We start from the raw sequence: 21,600 nt of genomic DNA on the forward strand, positions 1-21,600 counted from the left end.
CGATATCGGATCCGAGCCGGCAACTTGTTTCAAGCTAATGGATCCGAGCTCCTAGCTCCTCCCTTCACCCATAATCCCCTGCTAACCCTCCATGACCTCAGATCTAGTTTGCCACGCTTGTGGATGGCTGGATCCTTGTTGAGCTCGTCAGATAAGTGAAGAAAAGTTACTTTTTCTAAGTTCTTCTTGTCAGGAATTTATTTTTTAGTTTAAATTAATACTTTAAAGTGTGTCAGAGTTAGGTTCCTTATTTTTTAATTAGTACCCTCCCTTCGCTGGTCGTTAGTGTGTGAGTGTGTGTTGCGTTTCTTTTGGGGCCTGTGTGTGTGTGTAGTTGTTTTTCTTTTTTCTTTAAAAAAAAAAAAAAAAAGGGGAATGGCTGAGGCCCCAAAAGCCATATTTTCTAAATGTACCGAGTGTGGCCATAAGCTCTACCCGGCTGATGGCCACACTGTGCTCGTGCCTTGGGGTTGAACACCTCACCTCGGGCTGTACCATCTGTGCAGCGTTCAACCCCAGGGCACTGAAAGAGCGGAGGACGAAGCTGGTCCTGGCGGGACTTTTACCCCCGGATTCGGCTTCGGCCTCCACTACCTCTGCTGCTCCCGTGGCTCCACCATAGCCTGTGGTCGCTGCCACTCCTGCCCCCCTGCCTCCATCCGGGACTCAAACTCCCGCTAAAGTGTCGGAGGACAGGGAGGCCAGGAGGGAGAAATGGAGGGAGAAGCACCACAAGCGGCGGGCCGAGACCTCCGTTTCGGCCCCACCAGCTAAGCGGGCTTCTCCCTCCACTGCTTCTAGGTCTCCTCCTCCTCGGCTCCGATCCCCTTGCTTCTCCCCGGGGCCCGAGGAGGAGGAGACCCAATCTCCGTCGAGGTCATCGAGGCGGCATTCCAGGCCTGCTTCGGTGGCCTCCTCGAGATCTACCTTCAGTTTATCCGATGCAGACTTGGACCAGATGATACGAAGATTCATCCAGGCCCAGCTGCAGATGGGAGTGCTCTTGCCTCCCCCCCCTCAGGGAGGGGAGCTCAACACCTTTTTTCCACACAATTGCTCCTTCTCCGACCTGCTACCCGGGTTCGGAGCACTCGGAGCCGAGCAGCCGTGGTGCCGGGGGTGGGTCGGCGCCGACAGTACTTGGTACTTTGGATCCGACCCTGCCCTCGAGCCTGTCGGATCCGACCTCTCGGAGCCGTGGTCCGAGCTTCGGATCTGGGGGATTCAGTGTGCCTTCAGCTCCGTCCAGGTCGGAGCACACTGGTCCCTCGGATCCGACGGTCTCGGCGCCGGCTCCGATCCCTTCATCGGATCCGAGTGGGAGCCGACTTTCAGATCCATTGGAGAGTGGCTCTCCCTCGGCCTTCGATGTTGTGGAGAGGGCTCTGTTGAGAGTATCTGGACCCCCGGTCCTTGCATCAACTCCTCCCTGCACTCCCTCTCTGCTGGGCCAGGCTTCCATCACCCGGCCAAAGGGACAGCCTGCTTCGATGTCACAGATAGTTCCATTGGAACAAGATGTTGCTGGCTAGGCCTCCTCGGACAGTCCCCCCGAGGAAGCTCCCCGCAAGCATAAGTGCAAAAGGAGGCACGTGGACTCCCCTGAGTCCTTAACCGAGGACACGGACTTGGAGGAAGGGGAAGGCTCCCCAAGATCGCCTCCTGAGGATGTCTCCTTTGGAGACATCATGGAGATGCTGAGAATCAGAGGTGGGTGGTCTGCCCCTAAGTCTTCCTCTGACGAGTCCGTGTTTCTGGAGGCATTCGAGGCAGGCCCGTCTACCTCTTGGGTGTCCCCTCCAGCCGACCCCCTGTTGGACCTCATTACCACCAGGGCGTGGAAGGATCCGGACACCGTGGAGCCAATACCGAAGCGACCGGACAGGATTCTTAGCCCCCCCTCAGACCGATCACATTGGAGTAAGGGGCCCCCTGTAGATGCCATGTTGACGGCAGCCACAAAGAGGGAATTGGCTCAGGAGAGTCCCTCAGTCCATCCACCGAGCAAAGAGTCCCGTTTGATGGATCGCTTAGGGAAGCGAGTCTTTAGTTCAGCGACCTTCTCAATAAGGTCTCTGAACTATATGGCACATGTCATCAGGATGCAGCGGGATCTTATCAAAGAATACGCTGCATCCCCCCCTGAGTCCATGTCGGAGGAGGACAAACAATTGTACTCCACCCGAATGGCCACTCTGAGATCGATTTCAAACACCTCTATGCGGCTGTTGTCCCACGCCACAGAGGGAGCTGCTAGGGCTAGCGGAGCAGGCCTAGTCATGAGACGTCAGGCTTGGCTCCGTCATTGCGTCTTTACGGAGCCCTTTAAAGCGTCCTTCGCGAACGCCCCTTTTGATGGTTCTGCCCTATTTGGCAAAACAGTTCGCGAGACACTTGTCCAGAGCGAGAAGGACGGGAAGACGTTGTCTGCCGTCGGAGTCCGCTTCTCTGCTCCCCAGCGGTCCTTTTCAAGGAACCAAAAGGGTCAGAAGAAGATGTGGTTCCGGAAATCACAACATTCCCAACCAGCTCCGGACAACCAGTCCTACCGTGGCAGAGGTGGACAGGGAGGACGTCGCCCCAGGGGCAGAGGGGCTCTGAGAAACTTTGGGTCCAGAGAACCTTTCTCTGAGCGGCCCGCGCAGCAGCCCTGAGGGGTTGCCCGGCTGCTCCACTCTGGAGGCAGTCGGGGGGCGTTTTTCGAAACACCTAGCGGCATGGGAGTCCATCACTACAGACCGCTGGGTGCTTCACATCATATCCAGAGGGTACAAAATACCACTACTTCATGTTCCCCAATCCAAGAACCTCTCCGATGTACCACCCGATCAGAGGGAGGCCGCAGCCGCAGAAATACAGCAGCTGCTAAGAAAAAGAACCATCCAGCCCATCCCCCAAGACCAGCTCAGATTAGGGTTCTACTCCAGGTTCTTTTTGGTGCCATAAAAGACGGGGGACTTGAGACCCATCCTAGACCTTTCCCGCTTGAACCTGTCAGTAACCAAGGAAAAATTCCGAATGGTCACTCTTCAATCTATCCTCCCCCTTTTGAGGGAAAACGATTGGATGTGCTCTATAGACCTCAAGGATGCGTACTACCACATCTTAATGGACAAACGATCCAGGAGGTTCCTTCGCTTCCGGCTGGGGGCCAGTCACTACCAGTTCAGAGTCCTTCCCTTTGGCCTCACCACAGCCCCCAGGGTGTTCACCAAAGTGTTAGCAGTGACTGCGGCCCACCTGAGACTCCAGGGAATTCAGGTCTTTCCGTACCTGGACGACTGGCTCCTGACCGCACCAACAAGGCATATACTTTGCTCGGCCAGAGACTTCTTTCTCCATCTAGCCCCACAACTAGGCATTACTATCAATGTCGGCAAATCTCTACTGGCTACAACACAGGTCATAGAATTCATAGGTGCCAGAATAGACACCAGAGATTTGCGAGCCTTCCTAACTTCCGAGAGAATGAGGAACCTACAACTTCATGTGCGGGCTATCCTTCATTCAGAGGCTTCACCAGCGGAATTGGTCCTGAGGGCAGTAGGCTCCATGGCGGCAGCGATTACACTCCTTCCATGCGCCCGTTTGAACATGCGAGTACTGCAATGGACTCTGTTAGTGCAATGGTCCTTCCTATCCCTTCCTTTCCACCATCCCATTGCTATCAGCAAGGCTTGCAGGAGGGCGCTACTATGGTGGCTCCAAGCATCGAACTTCCATACGGGCCGTCCCTTCTGCACCTCTCCCCCTATCGCCACGGTGACCACGGACGCTTCCCGCCTCGGGTGGGGGGGGGGGGCATTATTCAGGCAGGACAGTCCAAGGCACATGGAACGATACAGAGACCTCCCTGCATATCAACGTTCTGGAGATGAGAGCGGTGCTGTTGGCGTTGCAAGCACTTCAGAGCTTCCTCCCCGCAGGAACGATTGCAATTCAGTCGGACAACATGTTGGTGGTCTGGTATCTCAACAAACAGGGGGGAACCAGATCTTACCCTCTTTGCCGCAAAGCCATGAGAGTGTGGGAATGGACGATCTCCACCAACCGCTTTCTGATTGCAACGCACATTCCGGGGAGGACCAACATCCTAGCGGACAAGCTCAGCCACACCCTTCTTACCCCGTACGAGTGGTCTCTCAATCCTCTAGTAGCGAAGCAGATATTCGCAACATAGGGGCAACCCTGCTGCGATCTTTTTGCATCTCCATCAAACACCAAATGCGACAATTTCTTCAATCTAATCCCCCCTCCAGGGGAAACTCCAAGAGACGCTCTGGTGCATGCTTGGCCACCCGGTCTACTCTATGCCTATCCTCCTCTGCCAATGATGATACAACTCTTACAGAAAGCCTCGCGGTTGGGGAGCAAGATGATTCTCATTGCCCCATTCTGGCCTCGACAAATTTGGTTCCCTTACCTGTGGTCTCACCTTGTGAATCACCCTTGGATTCTAGATCCCATTCCGGATCTCATCTCCCATCCGTTGGACTTGCCAACTCCAAACCTGGACAATCTGAAACTGACAGCTTGGTTGCTCCAGTTCCACTCCTAGTTAGGACTCCTGGTATCTCTTCACCAGTCAAAGCCATCCTCGTTGCAGCGCATAAGCCCTCCACCAGGAAAGTGTATCACAGTAAATGGAAACATTTTTCCATCTGGGCGGAGCACCGCGATCTAGATCCCTTTACGGCTCCTCTTCCATCCATTTTAGACTTCTAATTGAACTCTTTCAGGAAGGCGCTAGTTGTTCAACTGTCAAAGTGCAATTGGCAGCCATATCTCATTATCATGTGGGACATGATACAGGGCCCTTGATGTCGGCCAAATTGTGTAAAACCTTTCTCAAGGGTACCTTTTTACTTAGACCCCCTGTAAAAGAAGCCGTACCCCCCTGGGATCTTACATTAGTTCTTCAAGCCTTGACTGCTCCACCCTTTGAACCCGCTGCTTCAGTGGATCTCAAATTCTTGTCATGGAAAACAGCATTCCTTGTAGCCATTACTTCAGCGAAAAGAGTGTCGGAGCTTCAGGCTCTTTCTGTGAAGCCTCCATACCTGATTTTTCACCCAGATAGAGTGTACCTCAGGATCAATCCCTCCTTTCTTCCCAAGATAGCATCAGAAACCAACATAAATCAATCCATAAATTTACCGGTTTTCTTCCCTAGATATCAAAATAAGGGAGAGAGTACAAGCTGCACTCATTGGATGTTCATAGGCAGCTTCGTTTTTATACTCATAGGACAGCTGGCCATAGACAATCTGACCAGCTGTTCGTTTCCTTTGCCAAATTTAACTTGGGGAAAGCTATCTCTAAAGTATCTTTATCTCGCTGGATTTCCCAATGTATCCTACTGGCTTATCAAGCCTCGGGTAGACCCGCACCAGAAGGAGTTCGTGCTCATTCCACCCGCTCCATTTCTACCTCTGCGGCCTTCAAGTCTAGAGTTCCTTTGGATGATATTTGTTCTGCAGCCACTTGGGCTTCATCTCATACCTTTATCAACCACTACAAGCTAGACCTGCTTTCTAGAGGGAGAGCATCCTTTGGCTCTGCGGTGCTTCGTAATATCCTTCCATGATGGCCACCCAAGGTGCAGGTAGCTGGGGACTCTGTCCCACAGGTTGCTGACAAATGAACATCCTACTTCAGATTTAGAAGTTATGTACTCACCATAACGTTCCATCTGAGTAGGTAGTTCATTTGTCTGCAACCATCCCCCCCTCCTTCCCCCTGACCTTCTTCGGATCTACTAGTTGTTAGATATCCTTTGTTGGATATATATTGAGAGGCAAACTAGATCTGAGGTCATGGAGGGTTAGCAGGGGATTATGGGTGAAGGGAGGAGCTAGGAGCTCGGATCCATTAGCTTGAAACAAGTTGCCGGCTCGGATCCGATATCGGATCCGTAACCCCACAGGTTGCAGACAAATGAACTACCTACTCAGATGGTGAGTACATAACTTCTAATTCACCACAGGACTAAACAATGCCATTTCCTTAAACAGTGTACTGAAATTAAGGGCTGCCAAGTTACAAAGCATTATATATATATATATATATATATATATATATATATATATCAAAAAAGTTTTTAGATATACATATAAAATATTTTTTAAGACTGTGCTACACAAATTCACTGTTAGATTAACAATTTAACAAATTTTTTTCATTAACTTCATTTTTTTTAAATACTTGATTGGTTTAAAGTACTGGTTATATGCACTTCAATATTCTCACTTTATTAAGCGTGTTAGGGAGGGCGCATGAGCTATCTCTTTAAGGAACAGGACCATATGACCATTTTAAATTAAGGTGGTAATAGTGTCTAGTTGTTCTTATAAAGTCCATTTTATGTGTTTGGACAAAAGTATTAGACATATTCATTAAAATCTTTTTGGATATACCTCTTTTTGTGGGTGTTCTTCTTGGGATACTATCTGTGGGCATACTCCGCCTACCTGTTGTGGTTTGGACTAGCTTTGACTCAGCAGTGGTTGAGTACTGTTTTTTTATGTGAGGTCATACTTCCTTTTGTTTTGGATTTTACTTTCCTGTGTAGGAAAGTATATTTTAAGCTAGGGCTATGTGTTTTTATTGACTGTCATATGACTCTACTGCACTTTTAAATTGGAGAGCACTGTTTTTGGCAGTATAAAAGACATTCTAAAACAGTTTTTCTATGTGTTGAAACTGTATTTAAATTACCTTTTCAGGCTGATAAAAAGTAGTAGAGTTTTTTTTACTGGTAGAAGTTAGTTTTTACTACTTTTTACATTTTATCAGCTTGTGCTGCTTAGTTTCCCCTGGAAAGAAGCAATGTTTTCAGCTTGACCATGGAACAAACTAACGGTCCCACGGTTGGCATGAGCGGCCTTAGGTCAACTGGTGCCCTAGGCAAAAGGGCTCCACGGCGCCCCCCCCAAACCACCTGGTGCCCCCCTCCTGGTCTACCAACACCAAATAAATACTGAAAAAACACCCCTGTTAGAGCGGCGCCCTAGGCGGCAGCCTAGTTGGTCTATGCCTAAGGCCGGCTATGACGGTTGGTCCTTATTCCAGTTACAAAAAGAAAAAGTTTGCCAGTACAGCAGACTAGCAATTTGCCTCAGCCACAGGTGGGTGACTTTGCTGCAGCACATGCTGATTCCTCAGACCACTTATCTTTTTCTCCAGCTGTCTTTGGTGCTGTTGATACAGCCACTATGGACCAGGGGTTAGCCTGTGTGGCTGTTGGGGTCTTCTCTGTAGGCAAGGGAGAGCCACCTTTGTTAGTTTTGGGAGAAGGGCCAGGGAAGGTGCCCCTGTTTAGCCAGAATATTATGCCCATCCCTGGAGAAGCTGTTGCTGCCATTAATATCTCCGTTTGCCCTGAATTTCCTGTCAAATAGAAAGAGAAAACTTACTATGTTTCTTCTCCTACACCAGTTTCACTAGACAGGAGTACTTTACCAAGTGTGGCTCATGGTCTTGTACAGGCTGTTGACCCTTCTTATCAGATGGTTTCTGGTGAAATAATCTTTTTTTCCTGAAGGGATTAAAAAATTTAATCTAGAGAGGAATGTCATGGGATAGATACAGTTTTCTATTCTCAAATTTTTGATTCAGACTCAGAGGAGAGCATGTTACCTGAATGTCCCTGTCAAGGATTATCTTTCTCTGAGATTATTTTCAGAATGTGCCAGTGTTTTCACTGGGGGAACACCAAGTTTTTTTAGATCCTTAGAAAATACTGTAAACTGTTACAAGTGGAATTTCCATAACCTCCTTCCATCCACTAGTGGTGTCAGTATTGGAGGATGTGTTTGTCACAGCCTGTGGTTTCCCTTATAGCCGGCCTGCTGTACCTAAGAAAGCAGACAGAATGCACAAAGTTCCTCATCCTTTCAATTTATACACTCATCCCAGATCTGATGCAGCAACTATAGCTTTAGTTAATTCAGTTGCTTGCATTTTGTTAATTTTAATCCTTCCCCTTCTGACAAGGATGGTAAAACACCTGGTAAGATTGACAAAAATGTATGTTCTTCTGCAGCTCTAATTTTTAGAATTTTGACTTGTCAGGCTCATGAGTTAAAGTTTATTTTGACTAATTGTGAAAGTATGAGAAATGCTTTATCTGCATTTCCCTTCTGTGATGAAACATTTTCTTTGTGTAGTTACATTTCTTCAGTTTCTCAGGTCACTGCTCATTGTTTAAAGTGTATTTATGACTGTACATACTTCCTCCAGGGCTGTTGCCACTGGTACTGTGTTGAGTAGGTCTGTCTGGCTGCATTCTTAGAACCTCCCAGAAGATGAAAAAATGGGATTTTAAATTCTAATTTGGATAGAAATTTAGTTTTTATACTTTCTGCTGCAGAGGTTATCAAAAAATGTGATGAGAGAGGTAGGCAGATAGAGGGAATCTCTCAGCTTTTTATTACTCCTTCTCCAAATGTTCCAAGGGATTTTCTGTTCCCTCATCCAGTTTTGGCAAGAAACAAAATAAACAGTCTCAGTAAACAAAATGTAGTAAGCAGACATTTGAAAAAAAGAAAGCAGGATCCCAAAGAACAGTCTAATAAGGCAGAATGACTATATAAGGGACCTTAGCTAGCTTAGGCTACAGTAACAGTGATAATTTGAATACATCGTATTATGGTAGGTTTATATACACAGCTGTACTTTCTCTAGTATACAGTAAATCCAAAGACCTGAGCTCTACACTAGTGGTTTAACATCTTGATGCCAATCACCTTCTTTTCTCATGTGAAGAGAATTTAATAATGTGTGCTACTTATGAAATGTCCCTCCTCAGGTCCTTAAATACCTCCTCACCCCCTGCACTACTTTGATTACTTTTCAGACAGGTCATTTGACCCTATATGGAGAGTGATATCCAGCTTCCTGTGCAGCTGCTCCCAATATTCTGAAGATCTACTCTCTGTGTGTGGTAATGAATTGAGTTATATACGTGGTAATGAGATACACATTGCCCCAGCTTCTCTCATCCAGTAAGGGAATGAAAGAAACAAAACAGAAATAAGCAAGGAAAGAATTTGTTGCACGCAGCAAGAAAGGCAGACAATTTAAGGAAAAAAAAACACACACACACAAGTTTGATACATGAAGCTAGGACAGTGATGGCGAACCTATGACGCACGTCATAGGTGATACATCAGTGTTCACCAACATCCAAGTTACCATAGAAACTGCATGAACAAAAATACAAGAAATATGTGACCCTGCACTTATCTACTAAAACTCAACAACAAAAAAAGTCATTAATTGATGTTAATCAAATCAAATGCAAAGTGTTCCATATTTTTTTAATTTCAATTCAAAATTACTATTAAAAGTAGGATAATTTTTTTGGTGCACTGTTTTAAGCTTAATAATCAGTGTACATATAATTTTCTCTATTGGAACTAACTGATTTTTCTTTTACTTTTATAATACATAGCAGCACACATAATTGGACTGTATTTTTTAAATGAATGAACTTGTAAAGAATTGTTTCTCTTTTCTTTGGGGGGGGGGGGGTGACACGCCAACAGTGTCAAGATAGGCATTTTCCGAATTTTTCACACACCAAGGACAAAAGGTTTGCCATCACTGAGCTAGGAGGACCCAGTTTTTTTCATCACTTTTCCTCTGCCTAAAGTATCTACATTGACCACTGGATGCCACCTGTTAGTTTATATGAGGTAGCCAAGTACTCAGACCTCCAGTTTTATGAGAAATATCCTCTGGCATGCATCACTTAAGAGCTTGTGCAGATTTTTTTTCTTGTGTGTTTTTTTTTTTTATAAGATGTTCTTACCATGTAGACACTGGCAGTATTAATCTTAGCTATTAGTCATTTTACTAGAATGAATGAATGAATTTTTTAATAAATGCATAACTGAATACATGATTCACGTCTATGCATGACCTCAGTATTTAGGTCTGGAGATATTGGGCATTAATTATTATTATTATTATTAATAATGTCAAGCATCAGCTCAAATATCTTGTTTAGTGTTGCCCTCAGTTTTGGAGAATGTATTGCAACAACTACTGGAAAGTGAACAAGTTATTTTTGGTTTCTGTTTCTATTTATGTTTGTGAGAGAATATGTACAAAGATGTTTACAAGTATTTAAATGCTAAATTGCCTAATGTGAATGCTATCCAGTGTTAAAATATTTCTGCTGCTGGCTTTTCAGTCTGTAAGGAATATGAAAACAGTTATTTGTATTTTTCCTGTTACTCATCTAGTTTTCTCTTACGTGAATGGGCATCAATGTCCCAAGCTACTAAAGAATGATAATTTATCTGGTCAAATCTGCTAAATCTGCGTGCCTCTCTATTTTTGTTATTAAAAAATAAAGTTCCTGAGTCATTTTTATTCCACTGGCAACACATTTTAAGCCTTTAGATGAAATAAAACAAGGAAGTTATTTCTTCCTTCTTATCACTCTGTCAGTATTTGGAAAACATGAAAGAACTGAGTTTGTTTACTGTTGTGGTGAATACCTCATCCACACATACTTCTATATGAAGCTCTCAAGTACTGTAAACTGTGATTGTTAATAACAGCCATGTATATGTTAGGGAAGGGAATTGTGGGATTAGCTCATGAGGATATATGGCTGAACAACTCGACTAAAATGGTGTTTTCAGATTTGGGGGGGGGGTGATTTCTTTCTTTCATTCTTTCTTGAAGAGAAAGGAAAAGGTTCTTTGCTTTCTTGAATATGGTCTCTGTGACAGTACATTTCTTACTGTAGTCACAAAGTCCAGTAACACTGGTGCTCATGTAAATTGCAGGAGCTATATAGCAGGCACCCATGTATTAAGTGGTAAATGACCTGTTTTGATTAGTTGATCATTAGACATAATACAGATGTAAACTGCAGGAATGACAGGATGGTGATCCTTAATTGTGATTGCCCTATGGGGATTGTTTATGTTATTAAAAAAAGTGGTGTCACTGTTGTGCGGATCAGGTGAACTGCATGTGTAAACTGAATAGACTGTAGGTGTTATTGTTGTGGTTAAGATTCAATTTAATTTATTCATGCTCTGTGCATATTATGAATGGCTGCAAGAGTATCAATGTCAGCTCTTTGTGGTGTATGGAGGCTGTGTGTGTATGTGTGTGTGTGTGTGTGTGTGCATGCTTGGGCGTGTTTGCATATCTCATAAAATACAGTAGCTTTTTAAGAGGTGAGATGAATTATTTTAAGGAAATCGATGCATGCTGTATTAAATTCCATTTTATACTGAAATATTATATGCATGTGATGGGCCTTTTATGCAGCCTGAGTACTTCACAGCACCGGATGTGTAATAACTGTGTCATTTATTTCCTAGGGATAAGCATATTGACAGTGCTTGTAGTTATGGTACTAAAAAATCAGAAACAAGCTTCAGAGGAAGTTGTGAAGTACACCGGCGATGAACTGAATGATATGAAACATGGGCATGGACTCCAGGAATGGCCTGATGGAACTAGATATGAGGGCCAGTTTAAAAATGACCTGAAACATGGCACTGGAACATTTATTTGGGCCAATGGGGAGGTGAGTAAGCATATTGTAACTAAATATTCTGCTACTGTGCTTAGTCGTTAACTGCCAGATACATGATGCAAGTCTCAGTCCTCTGCTAACAGACAGCTTAATCTCTAGATATGAAACACGAGTGGACATTCCTTTAGCTGCCATATAAAGGACAGTGAAACAGACCTGAGGTGTGCCACAGTAAGTTTTGTCTAAGATATTAGTGACAAGTTACTGTACAAGCTTCCAATCTTCCTTTCCATCATATGTCATTAACATTACAATTGCATGACCACATGGTTTTCCAGTTTCATTAGGAATATCCTCTTATCACTCTACTTGAATACTTTCTGCAGAGGCATCAGCAGTATTTCCCATTACTTTATCTGCAGACATCTACTTTAATTTTGTAAACATTATTTATTATAAAAAAATAAATGATATAATAGCAGACTTCTTTGAAGGGAATACTTTTTGTATAACCTTGTAAAGAAACTGCTTTTCTGAATGCTTGTATACTGGAAGTTTAAGATTTCTCTGTTGTTGTTGCCTTGTGAGCTAGTCAAAGTGACCCTTTTCAACCATGACTGATGCCAAAGCCACATAATACAAACATAGCTCACTGTTTGCTGGATAAAATTTTGATCTGATGTCAATCTTCATTTATCCTTTACTTTTGGGACTCTGTTACGACCATCAGAACCGGCTGGGCCATTACATAGCTCGCGCCAGCCAAAAACTCTCAAGCTGAGACTCTATCCCCAACACCCTCTCCATATTACCTCAGATCTTCTTTGCTTCTCTTGTCACAAGATACATCAATCGTTGTCTAAGTGAAATTTTATTGTATATTTCAGCTTTAGTATAACTTTCCTTCTTTCTTTTACATATATATATATATATGTATGTGTGTATATATATATATATATATATATATATATATATATATATATATATACATACATATGTATTTGTTATCCTTTCTACCCACTTTTCTGTCGAGTGAGTGTGTTTTCTTACCAGTTGGTAATTTTCCAGTATCATTGTTGGTAGTATCTTTCCCTCTCTTCCTACCAACTTAAGTAACTTAGCCTTCCATTGTTGGTAGTTTTCTCCCTTTGTGTATGTGTGTTTGTGTGTGTGTGTGTGTGTGTGTGTGTGTGTGTGTGTGTGTGTGTGTGTGTGTGTGTGTGTGTGTGTGTGTGTATGCCTGTTGATACCTCATTTTTGTTTTGTAACCTGTCAACATGGCCAAGAAACCAAAACGCACTACCGGTTTTAAGCAGTGCCAGGATTGTGGTTGGAAAATGCCCAGTTCTGATGGGCATTCTTCCTGTGTCTATTGTTTAGGCCTGGCTCATCTTTCCCAAGACTGTCCTATCTGCTAGGCTTTCAGTACCTGGGCTTTGACAGAACGTAAAAATAAATTAATCCTAAAAGGAGTGATTAAGTTCTCTTTTGAGGAGGCCTTATAAAAGACAGACTCATCCCCCTCAAAATCTAATTCCGGAACCAAAAAAGGCCATTTGGTACCGATGTCTGCTATGGTTCTGGTGACAAAAAAGCATAAGCCTTCCACTCCTACTGCTTCCACGGAGCCGAAGGCTAAGGTTCGCAAACTTTCAGAACTGACAACATCTTCAGCACTGTCTTCTGTGGCACCACAAATTTCGTTGTCATCTTCGGTACCGACTTCTTTGGCACCCTGGTTGGTACCAGCTTCTCCATCTATGCTTCCACAGACTCTGGAACCTCTATCTGTGCTGAAATTCAGCATAACTTACACATCCAGGACAAGATATTCTCCGTAGCCCTTTCCTTGAAAGACCAGAATCCCCCTCAGGTTTATCTGACAGATCCTCCAGGAGTCTTTCCAAAGTCAAAGTCATGAGGATGGTGGATCAGCTCCTAGTGGCCAGGGGTCTGTCTCTTCCCAGACTCCTCTCCTTTTTGGAGTTGGGGCATTTTCTCCTAGGACTCCACCAAATCTTCCTCCTCTAACCTCCTCTGAGGGCTTAGAGCCCCTGACTCTGATTTTCCTGGTTCCAGCTGCTCTGGTGCCAACAACCTTTTCTCCTTCAGTTCCAGTATCTGCCTTGACTTCCTGGGTTCCTTCAGAACCGACGGACTCCAAGTGACCTAGCTCAGCTGTCGGGTCTGAGAGTTTTGGATTGGCTCCATTTCTTTATTCAGAGTCATCCTAGATGCTTGGAACCTCGGCAGACGTGGGCTGTTCCTTGACTCCTACTTTAGAGGTGGGTCTGTTGGAGTGGAGTGTGACCTCGGTTCTGAGGTTGTCCTACTCGGTTCCGGGCTGCCATACCTCTTTGGGGAGGAGGGGGGCCTGCCTTCCAGGTTATGGAGAGGGCACTGGCCTCTGCAGGCTCTCAGCTGGCCCCTTCTGTGTCGGAGTTTTATCCCAAGACTCCTTCTTGCCCAGAGCTTCCACCAACCTCCACATCCAGACAGCGGGCCCCAAACCTACAAGATACCCATGCATAGGGCCCCTCTTCTTCAAAGTCCTCCTTAGAAATTCCCACTGAGGAGCCACCCTGGAAGAAGATGTGTAAGAGGAAACACTTAGATTCCCCCGAGGAATCAGTCACAGAAAACACAGACTTCGATGATGGAGAGGGTTCCCCCAGGTCAACCCAGAAGACATCTCCTTTGGAGACATTCTAGACATTCTAAAACAGTGGGGTAACTGGAAGCCCAAAGACTCTAACTCTGAGGAGTCAGTGTACTTGCAGGCTTTTGGTGCTTGCCCATCTACTTCATTGGTGACCCCTCCTGCTGATGATATTAGTAAATTGATTGTGCAGTGGGCTTGGAAGGCTCCTGATTCCATAGAGCCAATTCCCCAGAGACCTGACAAAATACTTTCTGCTCTACAGGACCAGCAGCATTGGGCAAAAGGGTTAGCAGTAGATGCTATGGTGGTGGCAGTGGCCACCAAGAAGGAACTAGCTGAAGATAGTTCCACTGTTCATTCCCCTAATCAAGAGTCCAGGGGAATGGACAGATCTGGAAAGTGGACCTATGTTTCATCGACCTTCACGTTAAGGTCTTTGAACTTTATGGCACATTTCACTAGGCTACATAGGGATTTGATCAAGGAGTTATCAGATACCATAGCAAGAATTTTGTCTAAGGAGGAGCCATTTAAGTCTTCCTCCATCAATGCTCCTTTTGACAGATATTCCTTATTCGGCCCCAATGTCAAGGAAACTCTAGTCAGGTGTGAGAAAGATGAAAAGACCCTATCTGCAGTGGGCATTTGTTTTTATGCTCCCCAACAGTCCTCCTCTAGTTATCAGAGGAGCAGCAAGATGTGGTTCAAAAAATTCCAGGGGCCTTTTCAGGACACACATGGTAGTGGCTCCCTTCGTGGTAAAGGGGGGAGCTGCAATGGAAGACACAGACCCCGTGGAAAGGTGGCCTGCAAAATCATGGTTCCCGAGATTCTTTCTCTGGACAATCCTATCAGCACTCCTAAAAAGAGGCCTGATTGCTTACCTCTGGAAGCATTTGGGGAAGATTTTCACTGCACTCAAGAGCCTGGCAACAAATAACTACAGATGCTTTGGTGCAAAGGATCATTGCCAGAGGTTACCATACTCCCTTCACTCTCTTTCCGAAATCAAAATGAAAACTCCCCGATGATTCACCCAATCAGAGGGACCAAGCAGCCCTAGAGATTCAAAAGCTGCTAGAAAAAAAGAGTCATCCAAGAAGTTGCACCAGACAAGTTAGGATCTGGATTTTGCTTAAGTTTTTTTTTTTTTAGTGCCAAAAAAGACAGGGGACTTGAGGCCAATATTAGATCTCGGCATTCTGAACAAGTTTGTTCAGCAAGCGAAATTCTGGATGGTCACAGTTCAGTCTATACTTCCCTTTCTAGAGGAAAATGATTTGATGCGCTGCTTAGACTTTCAGGATGCATATTACCACATAAAATTGGACAGACACTCCAGAAGGTTCCTCCACTTTTGGCTAGGAGTCAGTCATTTCCAGTTCAGAGTGCTGCCCTTTGGCCTCACCACAGCCCCCAGGGTGTTCCCCAAATGTTTGGTGGCAGTAGCAGCTCACCTGAGACTGCACAGATTCCAGGTTTTTCCTTATCTAGATGGCTGGCTCATCACTACTCCCACCAGGCATCTACTGCTTCAAGCAACAGATTTCATCCTACACCTGTTCGCTCATCTGGGCATTACCGTGAATCACTCAAAATCTCACCCAAGACCCACTCAAGATCTGGAGTTCATAGGTGCTCCCTTGAACACCATCTCTTTTATAGCTTCCCTTCCTCTTCACAGGCTACAGAAAATAAAACCCCAATTAGAGGCTATTCTTTCCAATGACAAGGCTACTGCACTTCTAGTCCTTTGAGCTTTGGGTTCTGTGGCAGTGGCCATCATCTTAGTTCCATTGGCAAGATTTCACATGCGGCTACTACAATGGCATGTAGTATCCCAATGGTCCATCCTAATCCATCCAATGATGTACCCAATTCTCATCATCAGTCTTTGCAAGAAGGACCTATCCTGGTGGATGGAATCTGAGGAAGTTCTTTTAGGCTGCCTCTTTGTCCCACCTCAACCCAAAGCCATAGTGACCATGGATGCCTACCAGATGGGGTGGGGAGGGTATTATCTGGGAAGAACAATCCAAGGCACTTGGTCTCTCATAAAAGCCAACCTGCATATCAACATTCTGGAACTGAGCATTGCAAGTCTTCCAGTCTGTCGTCCCACTTGGAATGATTGCAGTTCAGTCAGACAACAAGTCAGTAGTCTGGTACATCAACAAACAGGGAGGAACCAAATCTTACCCTCTGTGTCACAAAGCTGTCAGAGTGTGGCAGTGGACGATATCCTCCAACCACTTTCTCATAGCAGCTTACATCCTGGGAAGCTCAAATCTGGTAGCGGATAGATTGAACAGATGCATTCTCCTGCCTCACGAGTGCTCTTTCAATCCCAGCGTGGTAAAGCAGATTTTCCGTCACTGGGGCCAGGCTTGTTTCACCCCAAAACAATAAGTGCAGCAGCTGTTTTGCCCTAACCCCCCTTGGGAGAGTCCCAAACAGATGCTGTCCTTCATTATTGGTCCCTGAGTCTTCTATATGTCTTTCCCCCTTCCCTCTGATTCCCATCTTCTTAAAGAAAGCCAGCAGGTTGAGAAGCAAGGTGATCCTCATTGCACCCTTCTGACCTCGACAGGTCTGGTTCCTTTTCTCTGGCCTCATCTAGTTCACCATCCATAGATTCAGGACCCAGTTCCGGATCTTCTGTCTCATCTACAAGGACTGGTGCACTCCAATCCTCAGAACCTCAAGCTTACAGCTTGGCTCCTCCAATTCCATTATTTGCCAGGCAGAAAAATTTATCTTCTCCAGTCCAAAACAATTCTACTGGCTTTCCATAGATCTTCATCAGGAAACTGTACCTAAGCAAGTGGAAAAGATTTTCTGTTTGAGCGTACAATAATGGTCGTAATCCCTTTTCTGCACCGGTTGAAAAAGTTTTGAAGTTTATAGCTATGTTTTTTGATCAAGGAGCATCTGCTTCCACTATTAAGGTCCAACTAGCTGTTATTTAAAATTTTCACAATGGCTTCGAAAACCATTCACTGATTTCACATAAATTTTGTAAAGTGTTTATGAAAGGGGCTTTGTGACTAAAACCTCCTTTTAACAACTGTATAGTTCCTTGGGATCTGACCTTGGTTTTGCAGTCTTTAGTGCTTCCTCCCTTTGAACTGGAGGCTACGCGTTACTTTAAGTTTCTTTCATGGAAAACTATTTTTCTGATAGCCATTACTTCTGCCAGAAGAATATCTGAGATACAAGCATCATCTTCAAAACCCCCTTATTTGGTTTTTCATAAGCATAGGTGTAGATCAGTGTGTGTGTACAGCTTTAAGAAGCTTCCTAGGGGGTTGTACAAGTGTATAAATACTGAGCATGTGCGAGCCTGACTGCCATTTTGTAGTAAGCTGTTGAAATGTAAGCATGTATGTCTGTCAGTTAATCAGTTTGTTTATATTTTGTACTGCTGCTATCCATCCTGATGTGTTTCTATGTAATAAACCATATAAGCAAACTACCCCACCTGTTCGTCACAGGTTCATAGGTTCATAGATTAGTACTAGGCTAACTGCCCTTGCGAGCCTTTTTGTTTAAGCCTAGCCAGTTATCCCTTGTGAGACTCAAACCCTGCACCTTGTGTTTGTAAGGCAAACACCTTAATCATTAGGCCACCCTCCCAACCCAAAAAGTCATCACTACCAAGTCTTGAACCTAGGAACCCATGCACTGCAGTCACAGCAACATACCTCTACACCATCTGAGCCATCTATACTAGAGAGAGACGAGCGACATGATGTCAGACATGGCATGTCTGCAAAGGACATGGAGCCAAAATGGGATCCAGATTCTTCAGTTTGAGACAGAGAGGCACTCAGTTAACACTGGAGGAATATAAAGGAGTGAATCATCCCTACTGCATGTATAACTCGCAATACAGGTCAGAAACGAATTTCAGGTATTAAAACTTGCTCACACTATTTCTTATTCACAAAATATGAAATGAGGCATTCAGAATGCTCTAAATGAATTTCTAAGTGACAGAAATATCTGATATTATGATATATTAACAGAAATATTTGAAATACCTATGGAAAATGCTTGATATAAAGTTCGAATCACATAAAATGAATAAAATAAGAGAAATGACAGCATTTTTTCACTAATCACTACTTTTTCACACTAATCAAAGCTATTCGAGTTGTCTGAAATGTATGAAATGTTCACATGTTTGTACAGTATTACAGTATAGTTATTTCACAGAATACAGAGATTACAAAGCATATTTCGCAAAGTAAAGCATTTTGAAGAGTTTATTGTGCATTTGAATGTTATTACAAGTGCTGGCTGTGTGCATGTTTGTATATAATTACAAGGGCTACAGTTTACAGTGTGTTTGGGCATAATTTGTTGGTATGGCAGTTGGATTTCAAAAGCCAACTCCACTTGAGTTTGACAATAATATTGCAGAGAACTGGAGAGTGTTTGAGCTGGAGTATGATATTTTCATAAAGGCTGCATTTACTGGTAAAGATGACCATACAGAGGCATTTATTCTGCTTAATTTAGCTGGTGCAGAAGTCATAGAAAGGGAGTGTTCATGTGTGTATCCACCTGCTGTCTTTGCAGGAGAGGGGGAAACTGTCATATAGTTGTACCGGCTGAGTCAAGGGTAGACCCTGAGTGCTTAAAAATGTACATTTAGAGAAATGTTTAACCCCCAAATGAATGTTACAATGGAAAGACACTTATTTTACACAAGGGATCAAAAGCCTGGTGAAAAGTTTGCAGCATATATAACTGCTTTGATAAATAAAGCTAAAACATGCAGATTTGGTGATTTAAGGAATTAGTTGATAAAAGACAGACTTAAGATGATGCTGTGAGAAAGATTTTGTTTCTTGACAGTTATTTAACTTTGAATAAGGCCATTGAGATTTGTCAGATATATGATCTTACAGAAAAGCACACAAATATGCTTACAAGTGAGACATGCATGCTTCCAGTAACTTCTAAAGCCAATGTTGATAGTATGCAGCATGTGGTTAAAAGAAACAGGCCTAAGCACATGGCTGCAACTGTAAATCCTGTAACACTCATTGCGAAACCCAATACTTTTCTAGCAAGTTCCAAGGTGTGCTTTGGAAACCGCACAGTCTCATTGAAGCATAAGAGTGTCAGCAAACTCAAAGCATGTGTCCTCACCCAGTTTCATAGTCAACTGTCGTAATTGTGATGCAAATCATGAGCCTAAAGGGAAAAATTTTAGCTTTTGGTCACCAGTGTCACAGATGTAATAAATGGAATCATTTCAAAAGGTTTTGTAAATTAAAAGGCACACATTATTTTAGTAAAAGGGAACATACAAATAAACAAGTCAATTAGTTAGAAAGCCGTGACCCTACTTTTTACGTTGATGGTGTGTCATTGCTTCATGAAACAGTCAGTACAGTAGATTTATGGGCAAAGAATGAAGTATTTTGCACTGTTCGGATAAATGGAAAACCCATAGAGCTCAAAACTGACACAAGTTCAAAGTGCAATGTTATGTCTGGAGAAACATTTGCTAGAGTATGTGGTGGTGAGAAGCTTAATTTGGCAAAGTGTGTGAAGCTTGTTGCTTATGGTGGTGAAGAGATTCAAACCGAGGGCTCAGTAGTACTTTCATATTGCTCTGATGGGAGAAGCTACAACTTGTTATTTTATGTTGTCAAAAGCCACGTCCAGTCTTTATTAGGGCTCAGAGACAGTTTGAAAATGAGACTGCTTTCATTTAATAAGGAAATCCATCATGTTAACTTAAAAGACCACTGTTCTAATTTCACCCAGTCTATTTTCTCTACTTATGCTGATCTTTTCAAAGACAAATTAGCCAAGCTTCCAGTTCTGTAGGCCATGAAGTTTGACCCAGATGTCAGCCTAGTTGTCACGCCAGCCTGGAAAGTTCCAATAGCTATGCAGAACAGAGTCAAAGCTGAGCTAGATAAAATGGTGCAACAAGGTGTAATTTGTCCAACTGATGAACCAACTGAATGGGTATTTTCCATGGTGGTAGCTTATAAGAAAAGCTCAAATCCACAGTATTTAAACAAAGCACTGAAAAGACCTCATCATCCAATGCGTACATTCGAAGAAGTTGCAGCACTGATGCCAAATGCCACTGTTTTTTTCTGTCTTAGATGCAAAGAGTTAATTTTGGCAAATTTTGCTTGACAAGACATCTATGTTACTTACTATGTTCAGTACTCCTTTTGGAAGATACAGATTTTTGAGAATGTCATTTGCGATAAATTATGCCAGTGAAGTCTTTCAACGTGCAATAGAGCAAATTTTTTCTGGGTATCCCTGTGTTGCTATAGTAGATGATATTCTAGTAGGAGGTAATGGTGAAGCTGAGCATGACGGAAACCTCTAGAAAGTTCTGGAAAGCGCCTGTCAAGTGAATCATAAGCTAAATCCTCTGAAGTGCAAGTTCAGGTTACGAGAAGTTACTTATGTTGGTCATTTGTTTACCACTTCAGGCTTACAACCAGACTCTTCCAAGCAAACAGCTATTCTTGAGATGCCAGATCCAGACAATGTTCAAACCCTTCAATGCTTTCTTGGCATGGTTAATTATCTAGGCAAGTTCATTCCAGACTTAAGCCAATTAGCAGCACCGGTTAGAGAGCTGACATGTAAAGATGTATCCTGGTCATGGTTGGAACAAAACCAAAGAGCATCTGATGTCCTGAAACAGAGAATTGCCAGTTCACCAACTCTCAGATATTATGATGTTCACAAACCAGTCACTCTTTCCTGTGATGCTTCAAAATTTGGTCTTGGTGCAGTCAATCTTCAAGAGGGTCAACCTGTTTCTTATGCATCCAGATTTCTAACCCACACTGAAATGCAGTATGCTTAGACAGGGAAAGAATTTTTGGCAATTGTGCTTGCATGTTTGAAGTTCCATGATTATATTTATGGTAGACCTATCCAGATCGAAACAGATCACCAACCTCTAGTCACTGTTTTGAGAAAGCCTATGCATTCTGCTCCAGTCAGATTGCAATGTATGATGTTGAGTTTGCATATGTATAATTTCAATCTTGTCTACACGAAAGGCAAACTTCTTTATCTTGCTGATACATTATCCAGATCACCCAGAAATACCACTGAAGAGCATGAGAATGAGAAACTTGATTTTGTTTGATGTCATGGAAGTGAGAAATTTTTCTTCCACATGTCTCAATGAACTTAGAAATCATACAGCCTCAGATCCAGTTTTACAGAACCTCGACCACCTTATCAGTCGAGGGTGACCGGCAAAGCAATCTAGTTTACCTGAAGAAGTGAAACCTTATTTTCCTTACAGATATGAGATTTTGTCTGACAATGGTATCATCATGAAAGCTCCAAAAGTCATTCTTCCAAAGTCCTTGCAACAAGAGTATATTGCTATCTTGCATCGTGGCCACCCAGGAACCGATTCTACTAA

The 21,600-nt window shown here is 43.6% G+C and overlaps 1 protein-coding gene across 1 annotated transcript in view; it reads left to right on the forward strand.

Annotated features, from left to right (window-relative positions):
• ANKMY1 (ankyrin repeat and MYND domain containing 1) overlaps positions 1-21,600 on the forward strand; it is a 1,970,922-nt gene that overhangs the window by 110,294 nt on the left and 1,839,028 nt on the right. The window contains exon 2 of the mRNA XM_044070101.1: positions 11,349-11,557. Within this exon, the coding sequence (XP_043926036.1) occupies positions 11,378-11,557 (180 nt within the window). The 5' untranslated portion in view covers positions 11,349-11,377. The remainder of the gene's footprint in view (positions 1-11,348; positions 11,558-21,600) is intronic.

This window comes from Protopterus annectens, chromosome 4.part1 (assembly GCF_019279795.1).
Source record: "Protopterus annectens isolate FY-2018-M chromosome 4.part1, PAN1.0, whole genome shotgun sequence".
Classification (NCBI taxonomy): domain Eukaryota; kingdom Metazoa; phylum Chordata; order Ceratodontiformes; family Protopteridae; genus Protopterus; species Protopterus annectens.